Source organism: Lepidochelys olivacea (genome assembly GCF_965140295.1).
Source record: "Lepidochelys olivacea isolate rLepOli2 genome assembly, chromosome: 10".
NCBI classification, from domain to species: Eukaryota; Metazoa; Chordata; order Testudines; family Cheloniidae; genus Lepidochelys; species Lepidochelys olivacea.
Window position 1 is genome coordinate 43,961,729 of NC_140420.1, and position 24,795 is coordinate 43,986,523.

Below are 24,795 nucleotides of genomic sequence, written 5' to 3' on the forward strand. Positions count from 1 at the left end.
CTGGACTCTCTCCAATTTATCCACATCCTTCTTGAAGTGTGGGGCCCAAAACTGGACACAGTACTCCAGATGAGGCCTCACCAATGTCGAATAGAGGGGAACGATCACGTCCCTCGATCTGCTCGCTATGCCCCTACTTATACATCCCAAAATGCCATTGGCCTTCTTGGCAACAAGGGCACACTGCTGACTCATATCCAGCTTCTCGTCCACTGTCACCCCTAGGTCCTTTTCCGCAGAACTGCTGCCTAGCCATTCGGTCCCTAGTCTGTAGCTGTGCATTGGGTTCTTCCGTCCTAAGTGCAGGACCCTGCACTTATCCTTATTGAACCTCATCAGATTCCTTTTGGCCCAATCTTCCAATTGGTCTAGGTCCTTCTGTATCCTATCCCTCCCTTCCCCTCCAGCGTATCTACCACTCCTCCCAGTTTAGTATCATCCGCAAATTTGCTGAGAGTGCAATCCACACCATCCTCCAGATCATTTATGAAGATATTGAATAAAACCAGCCCCAGGACCGACCCTTGGGGCACTCCACATGATACCGGCTGCCAACTAGACATGGAGCCATTGATCACTACCCGTTGAGCCCGACAATCTAGCCAGCTTTCTACCCACCTTATAGTGCATTCATCCAGCCCATACTTCTTTAACTTGCTGACAAGAATACTATGGGAGACCATGTCAAAAGCTTTGCTAAAGTCAAGAAACAATACATCCACTGCTTTCCCTTCATCCACAGAACCAGTAATCTCATCATAAAAGGCAATTAGATTAGTCAGGCATGACCTTCCCTTGGTGAATCCATGCTGGCTGTTCCTGATCACTTTCCTCTCATGCAAGTGCTTCAGGATTGATTCTTTGAGGACCTGCTCCATGATTTTTCCAGGGACTGAGGTGAGGCTGACTGGCCTGTAGTTCCCAGGATCTTCCTTCTTCCCTTTTTTAAAGATTGGCACTACATTAGCCTTTTTCCAGTCATCCGGGACTTCCCCGGTTCGCCACGAGTTTTCAAAGATAATGGCCAGTGGCTCTGCAATCACAGCCGCCAATTCCTTCAGCACTCTCCCTGCGCCTTGACAAGCGAATATCAGTCCCAGTGTGGAATGAAACAGGAAGTGAGGGGGAGCTGTTGTTTCATTACATTGCCAAAGAGCCCATGGGGGAGCAATTCTGTTCACCAATCCAGGGAAAGAAGCGGGAGCTCCCCTCATCCTGTCACTTTAACCCTTGCTTGGACCCTTGCTGAAGACACCATATCTTGATGCAAACAGTGCGTCTGGGTCTTGCCACGTCTCATGTCTAATGTTCAGGGGTAGATCATTCTGGCAGGTTGCAGCGGCTCCTACAAAAGCTGGATTCCTTCCACTACTGCTGTCAGTCCGTGTGGCTGTAGGCCAGGGCCCGGTATGGGGTGGTGGTGGTGGGTGTGTTCTCCTAGCAGTGGATGAAGGGCAGGTATTTCTGCAGATTCTTGGTTTTCTCTGCTGCCTTTGAGCCCATTGACCAGGAAGTGGCATTGGTCAACTATAGACCCTAGCCAGGCAGGTGGAGTTGCTTGTGAGTGGCTCAGTTTATTTCTTCTTAATAAATCCTAGAGGGTGGCATTGTGCAAATGGCTCATCTGCTTTGAGGGAGTTCCCATGGGTTACCACGTGGTTTCCCAGTTTCTGTATGTTGTGGTGGTGCCTAGGGATCCCAGTCATAGACTATGGCCCTGTTGTGCTTGGCTCAGTACAAACCCAACACAAAAGACAGCCCCTGCCCTGCGGAATTGACTGTCTAAGTAGTGTCCTGATGTCACTCCTCTTGTGTGTGGGTTATTGTGTCCCGGTATCTTGCTGCACCCAGCTCTGTATTTCTGTCAGGTTTGACCCTGTCAGTGCAGTGGAGCAATCTGCTCGGTTGACAGACATTGGCACATGGGTAAGATGCAGCCCAGACAAAACTGAGAGCCTGCTTCTCAGGTCTTCAAGGGATTTAATCTAAGGAGTAAAATCTTTTTTGTTGTACAGCCTCAGGAGGTTTTCTCTGCACCAGATTCACTAAGAGAGCAGTGAGCTACTTGCACATAGTTCCATTTTAAACTTTGGAATTGCATAAATATGGTGCCAGGGTGCTAATGGGCCCAGCTGTGTGATCCAGAGACATGGCCAGCACCTTTCCACCTTTGCTGCTGCTCTTCAATTCTGCTTCAATTGTCACATAGTGCTTAAAAAGCCACCAAAAATATATTGCTCAGTGTATGTCCTGAAGAGTTTAATTTTCTTGATTAATTGCCCATCACGTTGACCAATATTGTCTCACTGCATCCTTGTACTTCCCCGTGTCTCTGTAGCCAGCTCTTATCTCTAGTATGGGCTTGTCTACACATAGCCACTGTAGCGCTTAGTGAAGACACTGCTTAGATTGCTCTGCCCTGAGGAATTTACAATGTAGCTATAACAACATAAGCTTGCAGTGTAGACCAAGCTTACAACTGTCAGTTCTTTAAGGCAGGGCCCGTCTTTTTGTTCTGTGTTTGCACAGCGCCCAGCACGATGGGGTTCTGGTCTGTGTCTCCTACGCACTATGGAAATACAAATAATAAATACTATTCATTAATAATGGAGGAAGATAAAGTGTTGGGCCAAACATTTGCTTCCTGGTTGGCTTGGTGTCTAAATTGTTTCAACACACGAATGTTCAGACAGTCCTCTTCTAGATGAACTAAATATTATGGGGAACTTGCTAGTGTAAGTGTGCACCATTGCTCTCTACTGGCTGAAATTGGAACTGCCCCACTGTGTCATAGACCCTGTACCTCTCACCGCAATTCTTCTTTAGCTCTAGTGGCAGGGCCCCAGGCTTCTGGAGCAGGAGGATCTGGGTGGGTCCCATTCAGGGGTAGACAGGGAAGCTGAATCTCTGTTTACAGGATGTTTCTTGATGTCTGTGTATCTGTCAGGTCACCAGGTAGCTTTTCTGACCACCTGACCGTCTTTTTAATTTCTAGACACCAAATAAATACAACTCGCAGTACCACAAGCTGTTCAAGGACATCCCCACAGAGGAGAGTGTCTTGAAAGGTGAGTGGTGGAGACAGTCTTGAGGGAGTAAAGAGACACCCAGGCCTCTGTACAGAACCTCGGTGCTGCACTGGTGTCAGACCAGCGGCCCTCCCCGTTCCACCAATGACCAGACAGCGGCTGAGACCAGAGGCTGAGGAAGGCGACAAATGCAGAACCCAACGGGGTTCCCATATACTATAGTGGATTAACACACAAGCTTTTGCATGCTGGAGACCACAGTCTTTGAGTCCCGGCTGGAGGTCAGGAGCCAAGGAGTTTGATCGTCGTAGCCTAGGCTCTGTTGGGAGTTTGTCAACCTCGTGCCACGCACTTTAATTGTGAGGGACAGTGCTTAGCACAGTGGGATTGGTTCCTTACTTTTATGAACATCAGATGTCCCCGGAAAGAGAAAATCTCTGTCTGGATGCCCAGGCCACTGTAACTAGCAGCATCTCAGGGCAGGTGACTGGCAACGTGCTGGAGTCCCCAGGCACGGCATCAGCACAGGGCTCTGTGGGTTTTGCTGTGGGGCTGGATCCGAGGTCTGTGGGTTCCTCTCCCCTCCCCATGCTACCTCTGTGTGTGTGTGTGTGTGTGTGTGTGTTTTACAGTCTGCTCCTGTGCGCTCCAGAGAGACATCCTCATCCAGGGGCGGCTCTACATCTCCCCCAACTGGCTCTGCTTCTATGCAAAACTCTTTGGGAAGGACATCAAGGTAACACAGCACAGTTGCTCTCCACCACACTTCGCTTTGGGAAGAGGCCTGACGTCTGATCCCAAAACACCAGCGCCAGCATACAGCGGTGATCTCCCTTCCCCGTCACTGCCTAGCACTGACCTCTGTCCCATGTGGGCCTAATGAACCCTTATCTCATTCTGTCACATACGCCAGCAGCGCTGACTCATAGAGAGATTTTATTGTTCTTAGAATTTATTGCTCTTAGACAGGAGCCCCTGCACCATTCCTTTCCCCCTGGCCCAGGTTCTATCTTAGCAGGATGCAATGCGACTCCTAGCGCCCAGTGAAGGGTTACTTTGACGGATGTTCTCCTAAGTGATGCATTTTTCCTTCAGCCCTAAGCCGTTAAATAATGCTGTAGGGCCAAAATCAGCCCTCCATAAGCGGGGGGGGGGGGGGGGATTTTCATGCACTGCTGGGGGAGCCATCTACGTATCTGGTAACCTCCGAGTCGTCTTAATAGAAATATTGTTTATTTGTGTTGCTTTTTTAATTCCACACTGCAATTATTTGTAGAGGCTCAAACTGTCAGTGCCTCAAGATCAAAGGCTCCTAGAGGATTCTGAAACAGATCTGAATCTTCCTTTCAACTCTCTGCTTGAGTTGTAATTTGACATTTTGCTATTAATGCTGTAGCTGACGGGTAGCTTTTTCGTGTGTAGGGTTTATGTTCTGTTTTTTTAAGAACTGACTTCCTTTAAAACCAGTGCTGAACCGCTGAATTATTTATACCAGCGGATAGTCCTATTTAAACAGATCTCTGATAGAAAGAATGCTAGTCAGCTCCCAAAGTTGAGCATGTTTCAGTGAAGTTATTCTGCTATGAAACCACATCCTGGTTTATTTTTAACTGTGTCCTTGAGTGCAAGGACTCTTATCTAGGTCCCTAGACAAAGATCTGCTCTGTAGGTGTTGGACATTGGCCTCTTTTTGTGTTCATTATATTGAAAAAGTATAAACTAAAAACCTTTTCAAACCAAGGTTAATACACAGAGTATGGTGATCCTGCTCGGTAAATATAAAGATGTCCCCAGCCAATGATTGCTACCCAGGTTACTATCATGTACAGGATGCAATTAGACATCTGTGTAATGGAGATTGGATCACCGTATTTCTAAAGAAATTCCACACAGAACTATGTTAAAAACCCATCACTAAGGTTGCAAAGTCAAGCATTCAGAAGTTAGGAAATGCGAGAACTAAGGTTTTCCATCACACACTGTTGTTTTCCCACAGCACCCATATCATTCAGTGCACTGGGTGCACAGAGCTCCGTTAACAGGCAGCTGTTTCGTATTATGTTTAATTCTCATTGGCCAGTGTGGGTATTGGCAGTCTACACTGAGGGGGTGGAGAAATACCCACAGCACTGAGTTTCAGAGCCTGTTTCAGCTGACTCAGGCTTGTGGGCTGCGGGGCCGTAAAATTGTAGTGTAGATGTTCAGGCTGGAGCCTCAGCTCTGACACCCTGCTCCCCTTGCAGATCTTTTATTGCAGCATAAATATACCCTGCATGACCCCATGCCTTACTGACTGCATAGTCTCCAGTTCCTGCATGGAACACAGAACTGCCAGCTCCCTCGTGGGCTTTTCTGTGGCGCTCGCTCCTCCCTGTTGGATCCCCATCTATAGTACGTGTGCGTTTACCTGGTGTTTGTTTTACATTTCAGGTGGTTATCCCGGTGGTCTCAGTTCAATTGATAAAAAAGCACAAAACGGCCCGGCTGCTGCCCAATGGGCTGGCTATCACCACCAATGCCAGCAGAAAGGTAACTGATTGGAGGTCTTATTTCTACTCAGCTGCTGTGCTGTGGTCTCATGTGTGAGTCTAATCCAACAGGAGGCCCCTAGGTGCTCCCCTGCATCTCACAGCTACCATTGTGATGTGACGGAGCATGCATGCTCTGCCCCACTCAGCCTCGGGGTAGCTGCTCTGTGTCACGTTGCTGAGATGACTGGCAACTCGTCTAGTATTCTAACCCCAAGTGTACATAGCCTCTCTCATTCCAGTCCATCCCCAAATGCTTAGCAAACATGGGCCCAATCGTGCACTTCATACTTAAGGGAAAACACCCATTAAAGGCAATGAGCATTGATGTGAGTAAGGTATGAAGGATGGGCCTTAATTGGTGCAGCCACTTCTGTGGTGGAGCATGGCAGATGTTTAACTGCTTACAAAAACAACGAGGAGGTTTATGCCCAAATAAATCTGTTAGCCTTTAAGGTGCCATCGGACTCCTTGTTGTTTTTGTGGATACAGACTAACGGAGTTACCTCTCTGATACTTGGCACCATAACTGCTTACAGTAACACTGCACAATTTAGGCCAGGAAATTAAGAGAAGATTCGCATCCCCGACTGGAACCACAGGGGATGTGTGCGGAGGCAGAATGTCATTCGCATAGTGGAATTTGGCTAGGGCCTGAGGGCAGACACTACAGCTGGGAGAATCTTTGCTTTCAGTTCACCCCCTCTCCCCTGCCCGTGAACTATGTTTTGTTGTTGTGACGAACACAAAGTGAAACCCAGCTGAACCTGGTTACCTTCCTCTTGGCTTCCAGGCAACCCCATTAGCCCAACACCCAAGAGAAACGGGGGGACTTATCCAGGTTTGTGCCCAGCGTCTTGTGTTATGTGAGTTTTGTTCAGATCTAGCTAATGCTCCTTCTGCAAAGGATCCCATGGAATATTAAAGAGCGCAGATGATGAGGCCCTTGGTACGATGTCTCCTCTCAGCTGGCCCCTTGGCAGCCGTGGCCCCATGCTGGGATTTTGAAACACTGCTGAACTGAAGGGACAAGCACCATGTCCTATGCCCCAGCACTGCTTTAGCCAGCTCTTCCCCACAGCTTCCAAAGGCCCAAACCAGCACAACTTGAGAGCAGAGTTGTGCAAATGATTGACCTTTCAGTCCGGTGGCTGAATCGAAACAGTTAACAATGCTGGGGGTTGAACAGAACATTTTGCTTTCAAGTTTATCCTTTTCAAAATCAAACTGAAGTAAAATTCAAACCAAGCAATTGTTTTGAATTGAAAAATTGAAACCTTTCGATGTTTTTAAATTTGATTTTGGGGTGGGGGTCTGGAAAGGATGGTGGAGAGCCATTAAACCAGGGGGATTCTTCTGCAGAACGGTTGAATCTGAACATTTAAAAAGAATGCTGTGTGCCAGCCCCTCTGGTTGTGAGTCCTTTCACACTGTCAAGTCTCTGTGTATTAGTCCTCTGAACTCGGCATCCTGAAATAATAACATCAAGAGGCATGTGACCTGCCCGCATGCTCAGCCAGTTCATCTGAACTTGTGAGCAGAATTCTCTAACGCTTCTGCTTAAATCCAGCCACTTCTCTTCTGAATGACCGATCAGATATAGCCTGCAGATGCTCTTGTCCTGGACACGGTATCCCATAGGGAATGGCAGCTGGAAGAGAATGGGAGGCTGAGACTTAAAAACCTGGTTTGGAATGTTAATGTGCTTCAAAAAATGAAATCCCCACTTAATCAGCAAACAAGTCGCTGTTTGTGCAAGGGATGCAGAGTGCAGAGGAGGACACTTCTATAATAGAACAGACACTTTGAAGTGAGCGTTAGCTTCATCTGTAGCAAAACTCATCAGCTTGAAGGAACTTCTGGAGACAGCTAGCCTTCTGTACACCCCTCCTCCTAACACTAAAATGTGAGAGCAAAGCTAAGCAGCATGGAAAACAGCCCCTTGTTGGGAAATCCCAGCTTGGCAGTGACACCTTTAACAGTGGGAGATAAAAGACTTTAAGCTGGGCTCTCTGGGGGAAAATGGTATTGTCACTTACTTATTTTCCCACTGATTATGTGCACGCACCAGACACTTTTCCCCATCCATGCTCTGTTCTGCTGTGCAGTCGAGCAAACTTCGCAAGAACCCTGCTTTCTAAAAGGGTCATGTAAATTTCCGTGCGCTGCTCTCTCACAGGAACAGGGCTCCTCACTTGGAGGGTAACCATGCAGAATACAAGCGGGTGGCCAGCGATGTGTCCTGCTGTTGATGGTAGGAAATAGTGAAGTAGATGGAACTCTTCCTATGCAGGCTGCAGTACTGCTAATGGCCCACACAACGCTGAGGCCTTGCGATGCTGGAGCCTCTGCCTTTGGGGAAAAATTTAACACCAAAACTCTGACTGTTCTGACCATAGGTGCCAACTCTGTGGGTGCTCCAGGGCTGGAGCACCCACGGAAAAAAATTAGCAGGTGCATAGCACCCACCGGCAGCCAGCTCCCCCCCTTACTCCCCATTCCCACCCACCTGCAGCCCCCGCTGATCAACTCCTCCCCCTCCCTCCCGATGCCTCCTGTACACCACAGAACAGCTGTTCAGCGGCATGCAGGAGGCGCTGGGAAGGAGGGGGAGGAGTGGGGATGAGGCGCGCTCAATGAAAAGGGCAGAACAGGGCGAGGGTGGAGTGAGGGTGGGAAGAGGCGGAGCAGAGGAAGGGCCTGGGAAAGAGGTGGATGGGGTCGGGGATGGGGGTAGAGCAGGGACGGGAAGAAGCGAGGCAAGAGTGGGAGTTTGGGAGAAGGGGTGGGGTGGGGGGTGGGGTCTGGGGCTGAGTGGGGGTTGAGCACCTACAGGGAAAATTAGAAGCCCGCACTTGTGGTTCCAACTAATTAATTATCTCACTTTTCTCCTTGAGTTAGAGACCAGCCCCAGCGTCCTGGCTGGAGTCCCAGCTCTTACCTGTCTAATGTCCTCCCTAGTTGCAAGTGAAATAGTCATTCTTCATTTCCTTTCCTACATTATATTCAGTGCAATAAAGACAAATGCAAAGTACTTCACTTAGGAAGGAACAATCATTTGCACACATGCAAAATGGGAAATGACTGCCTAGGAAGGAGTACTGCAGAAAGGAATCTGGAAGAAATAGCGGCTCACAAGCTAAATATGAGTCAACAGTGTAACACTGGTGCAAAAAAAGCAAACATCACTCTGGGATGTGTTAGGAGTGTTGTAAACAAGACACAAGAAGTAATTCTTCTACTCTGCACTGATCAGGCCTCAACTGGACTATTGTGTCCAGTTCTGGGCACCACATTTCAGGAAAGATGTGGATAAATTGGAGACAGTCCAGAGAAGAGAAACAAAAATGATTAAAGGTCTAGAAAACATGACCTATGAGAGAAGATTGAAAAAATTGGGTTTGTTTAGTCTGGAAAAGAGAAGACTGAGGGGGACACAATAACAGTTTTCAAGCACATAAAAGGTTGTTACAAGATGACGGAGAAAAATTGTTGTTCTTAACCTCTGAGGATAGGACAAGAAGCAATGGGCTTAAATCACAGCAAGGAAAAACTCCCTGTCAGGGTGGTTAAGCCCTGGAATAAATTGCTTAGGGAAGTTGTGGAATCTCCATCATTGACGATTTTTAAGAGCAGGTTAGACAAACACCTGTCATGGATGGTCTAGATAATACGTAGTCCTGCCATGAGTGCAGGGGACTGGATTAAAAGACCTCTCGAGGTCCCTTCCAGTTCAAATTCTATGATTAGTGAGTACTAGTACTGATAATCTAATATACCACCCCAGAGGTGGCTGCATTTTAGTGCTGGTTGAAGACACGCTCTCTAGAACCCATTAGAGTTGAGCACTTGCTGAAAGCCACTCTACAGTACATAGAAGCAAAGTCCTATGGGTCTTAAACCTTACATTTGCTTTGTTAGTGACCTGAAAGGTGGGTTTTTCAAGGTACCCACTGTTGGCCTAATTGCTCCCACTGAAGTCGGTGACAAAACTGCCTCTGGTGTGAGTGGGAGGAGAGTTTTGTCTCCCCTCTGGGAGTGGAATGTCGCCGGTCCTGGTGTTCTGCACGGAACCATAATGCCATTGCGGGTGGCTTTTCTGTTCGCAAAACGAGCTGTTGCCATGTCCATCAGCATGACGCTAAACTGAGTGTGCCACACGACAGGCTGCAGCACCAGCTCCTTGTAACCTGCCCCTGTGCATCTCAACAGAGCGCTTAGCGTGGTGGTGAGCATTTAAATGCTCACACTGTGAAACCGGAACCAGAACTCCAGTGTGCTCTTGGCTCTAACTGAGCATCCCAGCGGGGAGAGGAGCCTGTGTCTCCGGGCCGATGTCGTGTGTTGAACGGGGATCGCCTCTCACTGCTGCCTCTCTCTCTGTTTGTTTTCAGTACATCTTTGTGTCCTTGATCTCCCGAGACAGCGTGTACGATGTGCTGAGGAGAGTCTGCACGCACCTACAGGTACCCTTCTAGTTCATCACAAACCCAGTAGCTCCTGCCAGCTGGTTGGAGGGAGGCTGAGGTGCGTGCCCTGAGAGCACTGTGCTTGGACGGTGGCAGCACTGTTTCCGTTGCTCACATGCATTGTGTGACGTGTCCCCTCTCTGGGATGGTGGAAGGTTCTGCATTTTCCCTGTGTGTCCCCTGGGAACCGCTGTCCTGGACGCTGCTGCAGAGCGGACTCTGGAGGGTTTGCCTGACGGATCAAACATTGCAGCCTCATGTCTCAAAGTTGCATGGCTTTGTTTGTTCACCGGTCTGCGACTCCCCCGCCCAGTGGCGCAGATGCAGGCAGGGTGATCTGGACATCCACCGCCGGCGATGGAGGAGCAGCTCGAACGGGCACGGGAGCAAGAGCATCTTCCCCTGTGACTTTGTGCGACCCAGCTTCAAATGCCTGTTACTAATGGTTCCTGGATTAGCGATGAGAGAGGAGCATTGGGCTGTCCCTGCATGATAGGAACCAACGGATGCCCCCAACAGAGCCATAGGGCTTAGATGCGTTGATAGTGCTGGAGGAGCTGTCTCAAATGCTGGACAGTGGGAGCAGAGGGGATGCCATGGTCCCCATTGGGGAGCATCATGGGCCAGCATCTGTGGCTGAGAGACTCCCCAGGGACAGGCCCTAAGGGAGGGACATGCGGGAGGCTGATCTACTGCCCTCTGCTGGCAAATGGCAGTACTGCCAAAGACAGGCATTCAGAAATCAGGGCCATAATAAATCCATGAGATTATCTCCACCTGGAAAGGCTTCCAGGACATCGGTCCCACGGCACAGGCCCCAGTGCCAGGCAGGCACTGCCCTCCCTGAATAGGGCGGGGAGCTGGCAGCACCCCTTTTCTGCAACCGTGCCTTGGAGCAAATGATCGTATCAAGCTGGGTCTATGCCCTAGCTATCAGTCAGCTCCTCAAACCTCCCCAAAGTTCTCCAGAATGCTCGTGTGGCTCCGACTATGCCTAGATACGGCCTAGGGTGAGAGAGCATGTTCCTGGCTGCTGAGGTTAGTTTCCTCTAGGTGGAATCTTCCGTTAGATCAACCAGCCCTCCCCAGCTACCTTAATTTAGATAGGCCCCATGCAGGGAATGCTAGTACCTCAATGTTTCCATTCATAATAAATGAGTCCAGGCCATTGGGGATAAACCTGCTGTTCAGATTCTCGTTCACAGTTCGGGGAGCAGAACGGCTGAGCTGTTCTTGCCCTTAACACAGACAAATCCCCTCTCCTATTAAGCCAGTGCCTACATAGATGGCTGCTGCGTAAACCTCTGTCTGAGTGCTGTGCGTTCTGCCGCAGTGCAGAGCTCACCAAATGTTTCATTCTTGGGCAGTCACTGAAGTGATTCCGCTGGAGAGTGGGATGATGTCTGAGCCAGATCATAGCCGTGGGCAGGATGTTCCAATAAGGCTTTTCCATCTGTTGCCCTCAAATAAACGAATACAGGAAACGTGACTTAACTCGGCCTCGGCACGTCTGTGGGGTCGGTCAGCAATATCGTACGGAGGAGGAAGCTGAGGTGTGGCAAGCCTAAGAGACTTGGGGTCATATGGGAATCTGTGGCAGCTGGGAATAAAAGCATCAGGCAGTCAGTCCTGCACTTCAGCAACAAGACCACCCTCCTTGGATCTAACACTGACATGAGCTTGCACTTCTCTGTGCCCGGTTCACCATCTGTAAAATAGGGATCATGCATGGGGCGGGAGTGAGAATTTGTTAAAGTGCTTTGAAGATGGAAAGTTTTGTGTGCTTAATATAAGGAAATACATGTGTCCGGGTAATTTGCCTCCTACCTGCACACACACACACTAGTGCAGTGTTGCTACTGGACTTCTCAGTGGGAGTTAAATCACATATCCTAACTTGTGCTGTTAAACTGCCCATGGTTCTATACAGTGGTGGTGTAGCCATGTTGGTCCCAGCATATTAGACAGACAAGGTGATACCTTTTATTGCTATCATGCTGAGAGACGCAGCCTTTGGAGCAGACCGGAGGAAGAGCTCGAAAGCTTGTCTCTCTCACCAACAGCAGTTGGTCCAGTACACCCACCTTGTGTCTCTCTCATGTCATACACTGCATTTTATAAAGCACCCATTTGCCTTTCTTAACTTTAAAACATACTCACTTCTGGGGTTGGGTTTTAATTTTTTTTTTATTCTTCTTTTGCAGGGGTGGGGGGGATAGGTTCAAACCCCACCTGGATGAACATTATGGATGCTGCATTTGCTTGAGCTGTCCGAGCCATCCTCTAACCTTGCCTTCACCGTCCCTAATTCAGTTTACACCTGGAGGTGAAGATGGTCTTTGTCAAGTGGCAGCTCACATTGTGGAAAATCCACTTGGCGGCTAATGTCATAACATTGGGATTGATCCTATTTCCATTGTCTTCTCCGGGAGCAGAATCTGGCCCGTGATACATAATTCACATGTCGCATCACAAGAGAGCCTGAATTTCTGCTGCCGCCAGTTACAGCAGTTTCTGGGTCACTGATAAATTAGGCTGAATCCAAGGGAATTTCTTTGCTCTAATGGTGTGCATGTGCATTATTTATAACCTCAGCATAAGAATACTGGCTCTGCCAGGATTTGTGTTCTTACACTCTCTTTACAGGGCTTTTAAATATTGGAATAAAAACCCTGGTACAAATTAGATCCTAGGGGAAATTAAAAAAAAAAAGTCTGAGGGGAAGAAATCCATCAGTCCTTAAGCTGGTGGTGAGGATAAACAGCCTCCAAAGAACCACCTTATTTTTGATGTCTTTATTCTGAGCCATCTGGGTGTGTAGTCTAATTCAGACGTACGCTTAATCCAGAAAAGTGCCTCTGGCATGTAACAGGCTGTAAGGAGCTAGGATCGTCCATGGACTTGCAGAGTTCTTCTGCTGATTCATCCTGACGGCCAAATTCGATGGAACCCAATAACTCTGCCTCAGGAGTTTTTGCTTCCCCCCCAGACAGTGTTACCTGTTTTACAGGGAGGAGAAACTGAGGCACAGAGAGGGGAAATGACTTACCCAAAGCCTGGTGATGGGTCTGGCTCGCTGGGACTCAAAGCTGGGAGCTCCTGACATCCTCTCCAAGCCCAGACTGTTGCCAAAGTGTCTTTACATTATGTTGGTTTTGTTCAGTCTTGGAAATGAGAACAAACACTTGCATGCTGCTGACTCCTCATTCATCTCTTCTCCAGCCCAGTCTAGCCTGAGCACTCTGTCTCCATTGGAATAACCCATTGCCAGAAACCCTTCTCCAGAAGTCACATGTACAGGAGCGGCAACCCCTAAGGGTTTGCACATGGCAAGTTTGTCTGCAGGCAGTGTTCTTAACAGGCTCGCCAGCAGCTTTGGAACCCAGAGTTACTATAACTTTCTGCTGGGGGAGAGAGGGGCAGCGGAGTGTCCTAGTCAGGATGCTCCATTCAGTGCCTTCCAGCAGAGAAGTGGAGATCCCCTGGTGATGAGTCGGTAACATCTGCTCCTCCCTCTCTTCCAGGTTTCAAGTAAGAAGAGTTTGAGTTTGAAAGAATTCACAGACGAACCTGATTCTGTATCCCTGGTAAGAGCCATATTTGCAAACAAGGAATCAATAACAACAATAGAATACCACAGAATGCCCCTGGTAAAATGCCTCTGCAGTGACCATACGGGCACTAATGCTGCAGGCTGTGAAGCATCTGTTTGAAGTTTAATAAAATCCCCATGCACTTTGAACCTGCCAAAAGCAGCACTGGAGTGTGGTGAACACCAGCTCCTCTGCCTGCTTCCTCCCACAGCCAAAATCATGTTTAACGTTGGTTGTTAGGGAAGGTCATGGTTATGCTCCATTTTTTAGCATGGCCTGCAGGATCTTTTGACAGAATCCAGCGTGACTTGACAGAAATGGATATTAATGGTGTGAAGGGGATCATTTGGAAAACCTTGTGTTGATGCCTGAATTGAAGGCTCATGTTCAAGTGTCTAGTCCAGGTTAATAGACATAAAATCTGCTTGACATTCAAACAGCTTCTTCGTTGCTGGTTAGAGTGGAGATCTTCAAATTGAATAAAGCGGCCTGAGTCCTAAACACTCATAACGTGCGGGGAACATGATTAAATGAGCAAAAATCCCAATAGATTAAAAACTTCTTCTCTTCTTAAACTTTCTGTTCAACCATTTCACCAACGGATCAGACTCAAAGATCAGCTTTTATTTTTATTATTTGTATTTGCAGGGAAAATAACTCTACATGAAAATCCCAGCACACCAGAAAGCACAAAGATGTTGGCAGCAGTAGGGCTGGCTGGAAAATAAGAATTCCATTTTGTGACAAATTTTGTGGCTTCAAAATTTGACTTCATTCTGCATTGGAACAAAAACTGGAGCTTTTCAGATTTTTCATGGAAATAATGAGCGAGAGAGAGAGCGAGCAAATGAGAGCCACCCCATAATACCCCATAGCCTGGTGGCAAGGGCACTCCCCTGGGATGTCAGTGCTCTGCCCAGGATGCTATTGACTATTCTGGGGTGGTGGGTCTCTCTTTCACCTGGACCTGAAAAACCTTCCCAAAGAAAGTTTAGTTGCAACTGATCTTTTTCTGTGACATTTCCTTTCCACTAATTGTAATTTTCCAATGGAAAAAACATGGTGTTAAAAAATTCCCGACCAGCTCTGCCTTTAGGGCAGGTAACTGTGCTGCTCCCAGAGTGAAATCCCTATGGCAGCTGCACGGCTTGAGACCTTACAAGCACTGTTGGAACGTCCCAGTTGTTGCTGGTTGAACAGCAAGTGTCTTGTAGGAAATTGTCAAAGATGTGTCCCGAGTTTTGAAATAAATCAGTCTGGTCAAGACACGTTTTCACTGAGATGTATCAAGTTTTCGATACAGACACCTCCTGAGCCGTGGTGAGGAAAGTCGGAGAATGGTGGTAGAACACCCAGTAGTGTTCTAGGAAGACCAAAGGGCTTCCGATCTGTGTTACATTCGCGTGATGTTGATTAACTGCTGGAAGGACCTGGGGCTAAGCGAGCTGAGGGCTACAGCAGTACAAGCACAAATTACTCCGATAAGGTGTGTGTACCACTTGGTGGTTGTACAGGTGTTTGTTTTAATCAGAGAGAGACTGACATACACGAACAATGCTGTTGGTATGCAAGTCACTGCAGAGGAAATGAGTCTCCAGCAGGGGTTAACTGGGGCTAGGACAACAGCTTTTAAGTGTTGGATTTTTTTGACCACTGGACTTCTCTTGTAATGGCCTGATTCTGAAGCTCGTGACCGCACGGTAGCTGTGTGCCCCAGAGAAGCTGTGTTTCTGCTTCTCTGTGTTGTGCAAGGAGCACTGAGATGCACCGGTCTCTCAGAAATCCTCGTTTTCTGCAGCTGCTGTCACACAAGGCTGCGTCGCTTTCAGAAACAGCAGCTTCCGAAGTAAAGCTCTCACAGCCTTCATGAAATGGAGACCTGTCTCTCTGTGTGCACTGCGGGGGAATGGCTGCCCCGTGGAAGGGAGCAGTCAGATAATCTCTGCAGACTGCTAAAGGGGAAAGTATCCCATCTGCTCAGCCCAGGCTGGCGCCTTCCAAAGCCCTTCAGCTCCCCATCCTGCTGCAAAGTGTCTCTAGTGACCGGGAGAGTAAATGTCTGTCTATGGCCAGCTGAGTGCTCTAGCCCCTGGGGTCCCCACCTTAATGGGATCCTGTTGTAACAATGGGATGACTTTTCTCTCCTGGGGCCTTTTTTTAAAAAGCCTTGTCCCACAGTGAGGGCTCTGTGCCCTGAATGAGAAAACCTAGAGCCTTGGCTACTGTGATTCGTGGGCCCAAGCTGGCTCAGCTGTGTCTGCTTCATCCACTCAGAGCAGGATCCACGTACGTTTCCTTTCCATGCCTGCCCCTGTAGATGTAGCAAAGGGGACGTGCACTCTCGTTGCTGGCTGTGACAGTGTCAGGGAAGCCCTGGCGCGGTTGTCAGTGGCTCAAAATCCATTCTGAAAGCTGTTCCAGCATTGGGGTAGGTTTTCTCACCTGGATCTCAGGGAGGCAGCTCACTGAGGTGATCTAGCCAGTGTCTCTGTCCATGTGAGCAGACATTGCCCTGTTTCTGCTCACCTCTCCTTATGTTACATGGCCTGTCATGTGGTCTCATGCCACGCTGCAGAGACCCTTTCAGTGATTAATAATCCTTTTGCAGCTCTTGTATTGGTTTTACAACTGTGTTGATAATCATCTTTTATCGCGGCCAGTTATTTTCTACTTTGCCAAGTAACTGGTTATTATCTGTTAACCATTTCCCTAATGCACCATAAAGTGCTCAGAGTTTCCAGGAGTCAGGCCTCCCATGAGGGACAGCTGCTCTGGCCTATAGATAACGTTAATGGTGAGTGTGAACAAGGCAAGATTATGGGTAATAACATAGGAACTGCTGGTTAAAAGGTCCTGTTGTAGCTGAAGCCCTTAACAGCCCGAGTGAAGCTACCTGCCTCCAACAAGGATCTGTAAGACCAATTGCACGCTTAGTATTTGCAATGCACCTTCTTGTGTGCCACAGAGATGCTTTGCTCCCCAGGCTGGAATTCCCAGAGCACAAATCCCACCTTGTTTTCTAGCCTGGGATTTGAAGTAGAGCAGCACATCCAGCAGAGCTTCCAGGGAGGCTGGGGGTTAAGGCGCCAACTTGAAGAAGCTGGCAGCATCTTACCTGAGACCATATTCTATGTTATGCTTTAGGGACAGCATATGTATTGTTGGCAGCTGGCCAGAAGTTCAGGTCGTGTAGTGCTGCTGAGCGTGAGGAATCCATCCTGACAGCTTTCTCCGCAACCCATTGTGGACATGGTTTCTGGGAATCACTCAGTGCTCATGTGTGAGTGCTTTGCACCAAGATGCCTCTCGTGTAGATCCTTCGAGTGGGGCTTTTGCTCCCTGGCCTAACGGAACAGCCGCCTCCTGCCATGGGGCAGGAAGGAAGGACTAACAGGAGCCATGCTGGACTCTGCAGGGAGCACATCCAATCTCCAGGGCAGAGAGAAGCCCGGAGGCAGAGGACGATGAATCGGTGGGGTAGGAAGAGGAGTCTCCAGAGAAGACCCCTCGTTTGAAGACAATGATTTGATTCATCCTCCTAGAACACACACCAGTGCAGGGGTTGGTTGGCTTATTGGAAGCTGACCAGTGACCTGACCAGTTCAGGAGGAGGTGGAGGAAAGGACAAGCTATCCCATGAGTCCCTCTCCCTGCGGATCAGTCTATAGCTCTAACTGCTTGGTGCAGTTGCTACTCCCCCTCCTCACTACTGTGTCAAGGGGAATGCAGCAGACCTCTTGTCTGAGGAGCTGTTGGCAGGGCTCTGAGCGTCCCTCTCACCTCTGGATCTCTGGCACATGGAAGAAGCATTTGTAAAACCCTAGCCTGGGCTGACTTCACCCACACAGCTGCGTGAGCTCTGTATTCTCCAGTCTCGGCACAGAAAGGGGAGCCGAGAGGGGCTGGAAAACAAGGGAGCAGGGCTTGTGGTGTTTCCAGTTGGCTGCTGGGGTGAGGCACGGGGGGAGCTGGGCTGACACAGGGCACACACCAGGACCCTGCCTCTACCCTCCAGGTGCCCAGGGCAGTCGGATTTATGCTCAGCGCAGCTTGCTGTGGCTCAGCACACATCCGCAGTGAGGCCTAGACACTCGCCCCTCCCCACAAACACTCGCGGGAGCTGATGACCAGGATGGGGAGAGCGGAGCAGAACAGCCTCGTGTCCAAACCCCATTGTGTGGCACCTCGGAGTGGCTGTCAACCGCTCCACGTCAGGACTGGACAGGGGCCAGTTTATTCCTAGCAAGGAGCGGCTGTGTGAACTCCCTATCTCCCAGCCAGCACACACCAGGCACTGCAAGGGCCCAATCCTGCCAGTGCTTCACCCACCACCCACCCACTGGGGCCCCTACATGGTTCAGCACAGAGATGGCTCTTTGCCTCTCCCAGCCACTGCATGGGGCTCCTCAAACCCAAAGGGGGTGGAGAGCAGACTTCCCAAGGAGGAAGGGCTGCCCTCCACATCTGAGAGCTACCAACTGGAAACAACGCAAGACCAGCATAGTTTCTCTTGTTTTCCAGCAGTGTGAGATTTGAATCTCCTTTTAAATTTCCACTTCCAGAATTAAGGAAGTAAAAGCAGTATTTTTAAGTTGGCTAGTGAGCATGAGAACTGGGAAGTGTTTTAGTCAGGTCCCCTCCATAGCCCCCAAATAGCAGAAATCTGCGTGGGGTGAAGGGAGGCCCACCTCTCCAGATGCTGATAGGCTACTGCAGCTGTAGAATTAATGTAAGCAAACCAAGCAGAAGGTACAGATCAGCAGCGCAGCCACTTAGCCAAAGAAAAACACGACACATTGGTCTGATCGCTGACCCTCTGCAGTACTTCTGGTTCTTGCTCACCATTCAACGCTGTACACTCAGCCTGACGTCTCGGTACCTCAGCTCCCCAGAGAGGCCTCCATAGGCTCCAGCATAAGGCCGTGCATCCGCCAAGGAAGGATTCAAAGGCGCACACTCACTGCAGGCGACTGGCAGGCAAGATGCAGAGTGTAGAGTTTGCAGTTGTGAAAAAGGGGGTGTGCGCTGATTTGATTGCTTGCACCTTGGTAGTGCAAGGCTGGGATAACATCTGAAAGGGACAAAGCGTTTAAACCCCAGCAAGAAATCTGGCTCAGGCTCTAGCATTGTTTGACTAGGAAGAGTTTTATAGTGAGCTCCAGAAATAAGTTGTGCAATATATAATTTATCTGTCAAAATATTTATAAAACAACTGCATCTGCCCAGGGCTGCTGTAGCGTAGCTAGGTTTGAAATCGCATAGGAGGGGGTGGTAGCAGTGCTACAAATTGTACATGCTGAAAGATTTTTAAATTCACTCTTTTGTTTATGCTTCGTGGAGGCTGTAGGGGAGATTTTTAATGCTGAGGGTAATTAACTGTTGGGCAACTTTACCAGGGATATGGCAGATTCTCCGTCACTTGGGAGTCTTTTAAAGCAAGATTGGCCGTGTGCCTGAAAGATAAGCCCAGTAACTTGCAGCCGAGCTAGAGCGTGGCGGCCGTGGGGCTGAGCTGTGAGGGTTTGTGCCTCTTGTATCTGACCTGGTTATTGCGCTAGGAACTGCAGCGCTACCTGGGCTATTGGAATGGTCCCGGTAGTGGCCTAGCCACCTCGTCCCCGAATAGTCGAGAGACAGGGCGGGTGGGGCAAGATCTTTTACTGGACCAGCGTCTCTTGGTGAGAGAGACAGAGCGGCTTTGAGCTACGCAGAGCTCTTCTTCGCACTGTTGTTTTAAAACCCTGTTTCTCTTATGCATTGCTGTGTCCCTGCTGTTAAGATGGAACAATGCTCGAAGAGAACTCTCTGGTCCCTGCATTCACCCCGTCACAGGGCGACATGCAGGTGCCACGCCCAGTCAGACCTGCTGAGCACTCAAGGCTGGGGAACAGGGCGCTGCAGTCCAAGACCCAGGCTGAGAGCGGGAAACGAGTGGGAGTCCACCCCAGGGAGGTGCAGGCACAAGGCTTGAGACTGCAGGGGTGTCCTGGGAGAGAGTCGAGGGGGGTCAGAAGTGCTGCTAGCCAGGATGGAGAGTGCAACAAGGTATCCTGGGTCAGGTTCTCTGGCCTGTGTTGTGCAGCAGGTCAGACCCGCTGATCAGAATGGTCCCTTCCTTCCATTAAGATTAATGGAGATCTGTCTAAACCCTGAGGTTGCTCTGAAAATCTCACCGAGTATTTCCACCATGGACCTGCTCTCTGAGCCCTGCCTGCTCTGGGAAGGACGCCCTCCTGCCCCCCACCATGGTGCTTTTCTATCCTGGCACGAATCCAGCTCCAACACTTGATAAAGAATCTGTATTGTGCTTCTAGTGTCTCTGAGGCTGCTAATCCAAGCAATGAGAATGTGACTGGTAGTGGCAGCCCAGGTAGGCCCTTGAGGGGGCCTCGCAGCTGTGCAGAACAGGCTGGAGACAGCTGCCCAGCAGATACGAGCCTCACAGAGTGAGAACCCTGGGCTTAGATCCTCTCCTAGAAACTGCTTCCTGTGTTGGATGGTCTGTGCTGGAGGCCCAGGCTCTCTCAGATGCCTGCCGGCAGTTGGGGTGGCGGTGTGTGGTGCTAATGTTCAGTGTCTTCCACAGGAGGTGATCGTCCCAGAAGTGAAGTGGAGGAAGGTTTCCCCAGCATCTCTCTCCCTATCTCTCCCAGATGCAGACTACCAGTGCATCCACCGAGCGTCCATCAGCAGCCTCAGCACCAAGGAGAGCTCTTTTAATTCCGAGGAGCCCCTGGTATCAGGTGAGGGATGCTGGGGACAGAGGGTTAGAGCTAGTAACCACCTCCGGCAGTGTATTTACGTTCACTGCTGTGATTGGCCTTTGGGGACGTTTCTCTGGCCATTGTGCTCCTTTTGACTGTTTGCTTGGCTTATTGCACTGAAAACATTTTACAGATGGGGAAATAGAGGCACAAGAGCGACGTCATTTGGTTAAGGACACAACGAATACAGATCAGCGCTGGGATTAAAACTCAGCATTCCTAGATCTCACAGCCCAATAGAGCAAACCTCTGCCAGGTGCTGCATAACTGAGAATGCATTCCTCTGGCTCCTGTGTAGCCCTGGTGCCCGTCTGTGGGTGGAGGACACGAAAACAGTGTCCAGGAGATGGGAGCACTGACCTCCAAGGAAGGAGAAAGTAGTATCTGCTGCCTCTTGTGTGAAGAAATGTCCCTTTGGGAATCCTGGCCATGTGATGGAGGAATATTCCCACTGGAGCTCTGGAGAGAGTGTATACAAAGGGTGTGCTCAGGTCAGAGCGGTTTCGTGGGCTCTGTGGAACGTAACTCTCATTCACCAACGGCGAAGGTGCATGTGGGGCTGCTGTGCATTACTCTGCAGCTGTATCCCCTGTGGAGCACTCAGGGAGAGGACCCCATGACCTCTCCCTAGATCAGGAGGCCTAGCCAAGACCACAGCTGAAGTGGACTGTCCAACAGAGCCGCCTCCTTGGGAGAGGAGATCCCTGTTTGAATACAACTCTTGCCCTGTACGTGTCTGAGGCAGAAAGAGCACAGAAAGCTGCCAGCAGATTTCTTTGCAGACTCCTCAGATCCAGCTCTGATGAGAGAAGAGAAATGCTGAGCCTGGGGCGTAATTAGCATGTCTAAGAGCTTAGCTCTGGTTGGATTGCCCTGTTGAAGACCTTGCTGTGGAAGCCGTGTTCCCCTTGACTGTGAGAGGGGTTTGGCCAGTCCGTCCTGAAATGTGGGTCAGGAAATCTACAGAAGGTGCCCAGACAGCCTTGCTTTTGAAAGGGATGTTTCTCTCCTTGATGTGCATGGCTGCCATGAGTCTTAGCAGGATTTGCCCTTTGGGAAGGTACCTTCGTGCCTGAACCGGGTAGCAAAGGATTAAAGGCATTTACTTTGTAAGTATCATTTTCCTCTCGAAGGAGATATGCCCAGCACAACTGAGCTCCCTCAGGTGATGTGGTGAGTATCGAACAGGTTCTTAGTATAATGGAATTGAAGCAGAGAAACTCATTTAAAGGGTGGGGGATTAGAAATGCATTTCCCTAGGGACAGAGCTGTAGTGAATGATCAGGAGTGCAGGGTATATCAGGGTTTTGTAGCTGTTCAAGGCTGGTTCAGAGAATTGAATAGGGTCCTTAAGCTGGATTAACCATCAATCTGTCAGTTTCGTTTAGGCGTGTCTTTGCTTTTGTTTCAGAAAGTGCAATAAACACAGAAGAGGAGGAATTGGAGGAGGAACCAAACTATGTAGCAGAGCTGAGACCGTCTGATTATCAGCTCTTGAAAATCTTCATTGTACTGTAAGCATGCAGTCAGCATACAGATAGCTACGTGGGACCAGAGTGGGGAACCAAGTGCACTGGCTGCAATCTTTTTCCCTAGGGCTCACTGGTCCAGTCACACCCAAGTTAATAGCAACTGAAAGTCGTTACCATCTGACAGTCCTGTAGTGGTCTGTGAGAGATCATGTGGGCTCAGTCGAGTACCTAGACAAAGATCCACTTCACAGTTGGCATCAGCAGCGGAGAAGGCCTGGGATTGAGCCACCTTCTCGGCAACACAGCCACGTTGGCAGTGGAGGGGGAGAGAAAACCAGCGAGGAAGCTTCCTCCACTGTTAAAAAGGGATTGCAGGCAGTGGTGGATTAGCCAATGGGGCCCAGAAAAATGGGCACACCCACTTCCCCCATCCGCCCGGCGCTCCTGCAAGGGAGCAAGGGAAGTCCCCATGCCCCAACCCCACTCCCTGGCAGGAGTGCCAGGAGGGGCAGGGGGGACTGCAGGTGGAAGGGGTGGGGAGAGGCCCCCACTTGCTCTGGCCCAGGGCCCCATAAAATCCTAGTTTGCCTCTGATTGCAGGCATTCTGTTCCACACTGCACACGACCATATCCATGTTCTTTGCTGCTCTCTATCATGCCCTACTGAAAAGCTCTGTAGCTCAGGTTGGGTTCGGATGCAGATCCTCGCAGGAGTTCTCAAAGCTGCTGCCTTTGCTGCATCTGCGGAGCTCTGCTGCCCCCAGCACAGCTCCAGTGTGTTGCGCTGGAGGGTCAGGCTAGCATCAGTGCGGGATGGGAGTGGCAGCGTTAGCCAGCTCCGCTGATTGCAAAGAGGAGAGGAGTAAAGGCGGGGCGGGGGAGAGGAGAAAGCACGTGGTCAGAGGAATTCAGCAGAAGGTTGGAAGTAGCCCTGTGGCTGCAGAGCCTAGCAGGGATGTTGAATACCTCACAGCTGAGCTAGCATGGCCTGTTTCAGGATTTATTATCTAAGCCACTCTGCAATCACACTGGGCTGAAACTTACGAGAGCAGGGTTGGCAAGGTGGCTGCATTGTGAAAATGATTTAGATCCGTAGAAGGTGAGAGGCCCCCAAAACGCTCCTCTTATCCATGGGCTGCTCAGCTTGCGTTAGCCACGCTCTGCCCTGGAACGACTTGGACTGTGGAGGGTGTTTGTGCTCCCCTCGCGAGTGCTGAGCCATCTGTACGAAGCTCTCTTACTAGCTTGTCCCATGCCCCAGGCCTGGGAACTCCGATCTTAATGCTTCCCCAGCTGGAAGGTGCCCACCCAGGGGTACTGGACCGTTAGCCATTTGTGCACTTCATGGGGATTGCTCTGTTAGCTTCCATTAGTCCAGTCTCCTCCAGCCTCTTGCTGCAGAGCGGCAAGGGGGCAGAGCCTGCACTGCTACTGCCTGTTCTGTGGCTTTAGAGAACTTCTGTTCTTTGGGGCTCCGCTTCCAGCCCCTTTTCACCTGCACTGATGCCGTTTAAGGGAAATCTCCATCACATCCCTGGCTGTATTCTGAGTCTGAACGGCTGGGTGCTGCGTTACGTAGCTGCTGCTTTATGGACCTGATTCCCATTTACACTGAAGCTCCTTTACACCACTTTGGCACTGTAAAACGGGCCTTATGGTTGGTAGAAGTGATTTTGTGACCACTTTAAGGCCTATTGCTGCTGCCAGAAAGGGGCCTTGAGATCTTGGTACAACTGAGAATCGGTCCCTTGTGCCCACTGGAATTGCTAACACCTGTCTAGCCCCAGGTGCTGGCTTTCTGAGCACTGACTGTATATCCAGCATGCAGCCCAGGAGTTTAGACTCCCAGCTCTGGTGGGTAACGTGCTGCATATGGCGGCCCCGTGGAGAGAGAGAGAGGTGCCGTATATCTCATGCTGTCTCAAGGAATGACGCTCTGTAAAGACACAAACTAAATAAAGAAATGTGTCTCCAATAGAGAAACCTCCCCCTTGGTTTTAGTCCCTTCCTCCTCTCTCGGGCCACATCCTCTGGCCAGGAAAACACAGCCTCTGCTATAGGCAAAGCTTTAGCCTCCAAGGCTTTCAGTCCTAACCCGCAGCTCCTGTCTGTCTTTGCTCCCAGGATCTGCCTCCTGGTTGTGTCCTCGTCATATCTGGCATTCCGGATCTTCCGTCTGGAGCAGCAACTCTGCTCTCTGAATCGGGACTACCTCTCACGCGGGCACCGGAGGTAGGGGAGTGCTCAGCTCTGGGACCCTTGGGTTACAAATAGGGGGTCCACAGGGCCATTTTTGTACAGACTTTGTTTTTGGGCAGTGCCTAAACAATAAAATCAAGGGCCCTGCTTATGGGCTGTGGACAGTAAAGATCCTATTGTGCATTACAGAATAGATGCAGTGTCCTGCCCACATCCCATATATCCCCCTGCCCACAACCTCCCTCTCTGGTGCGTCGTCAGCGTGACAGTTGCCTTCCACCTGAAGCTGGTGGCATTTCCGCAGTGCTCTCTGTGGACCATCTGTAATGCACTTGGGCTCCTTCCCACCATGCAGAGGTCACTTTATTCATTGCACGTCCATGTGGAAGTGCACCTGTGGTTTGTGCAGCGAGGCATCTGACTTCAACTCCGCAGAATGGATTTTATTTCAAGGGACCCAGGGAAGGTCCCATTGCTGTCGCTGGGACTGGTTCTTTGGCAGTGGGACAGTTCTGAGGAGCAGCGGCTGCTGCTTCCCAGCCAAGGGAGCCAGTGAGAAGCATTCTTGCCATTGGCCTGAGGCTAGCACCAACCCCTGGGCTGGGTGCTGTTCCCAGCATTGGCAGGGAAACAAACGTGAGCAACCTTCTCACCCAGATCCAGCATATCTAATTACTCCTCAGGGCATTCTGTGCCAAAAAGTTATAAATTCTGCACACAATATTTTAAAATTCTGCAAGT

At 49.9% G+C, this 24,795-nt stretch overlaps 1 protein-coding gene across 1 annotated transcript in view; it reads left to right on the top strand.

Annotated features, from left to right (window-relative positions):
- Positions 1-24,795, top strand: part of GRAMD2A (GRAM domain containing 2A) — an 82,954-nt gene that overhangs the window by 48,851 nt on the left and 9,308 nt on the right. The window contains exons 4-11 of the mRNA XM_084640916.1: positions 2,996-3,068; positions 3,662-3,765; positions 5,460-5,558; positions 9,952-10,023; positions 13,551-13,613; positions 20,206-20,362; positions 21,795-21,897; positions 23,980-24,087. Coding sequence (XP_084497042.1) covers positions 2,996-3,068; positions 3,662-3,765; positions 5,460-5,558; positions 9,952-10,023; positions 13,551-13,613; positions 20,206-20,362; positions 21,795-21,897; positions 23,980-24,087 — 779 coding nt within the window. The remainder of the gene's footprint in view (positions 1-2,995; positions 3,069-3,661; positions 3,766-5,459; positions 5,559-9,951; positions 10,024-13,550; positions 13,614-20,205; positions 20,363-21,794; positions 21,898-23,979; positions 24,088-24,795) is intronic.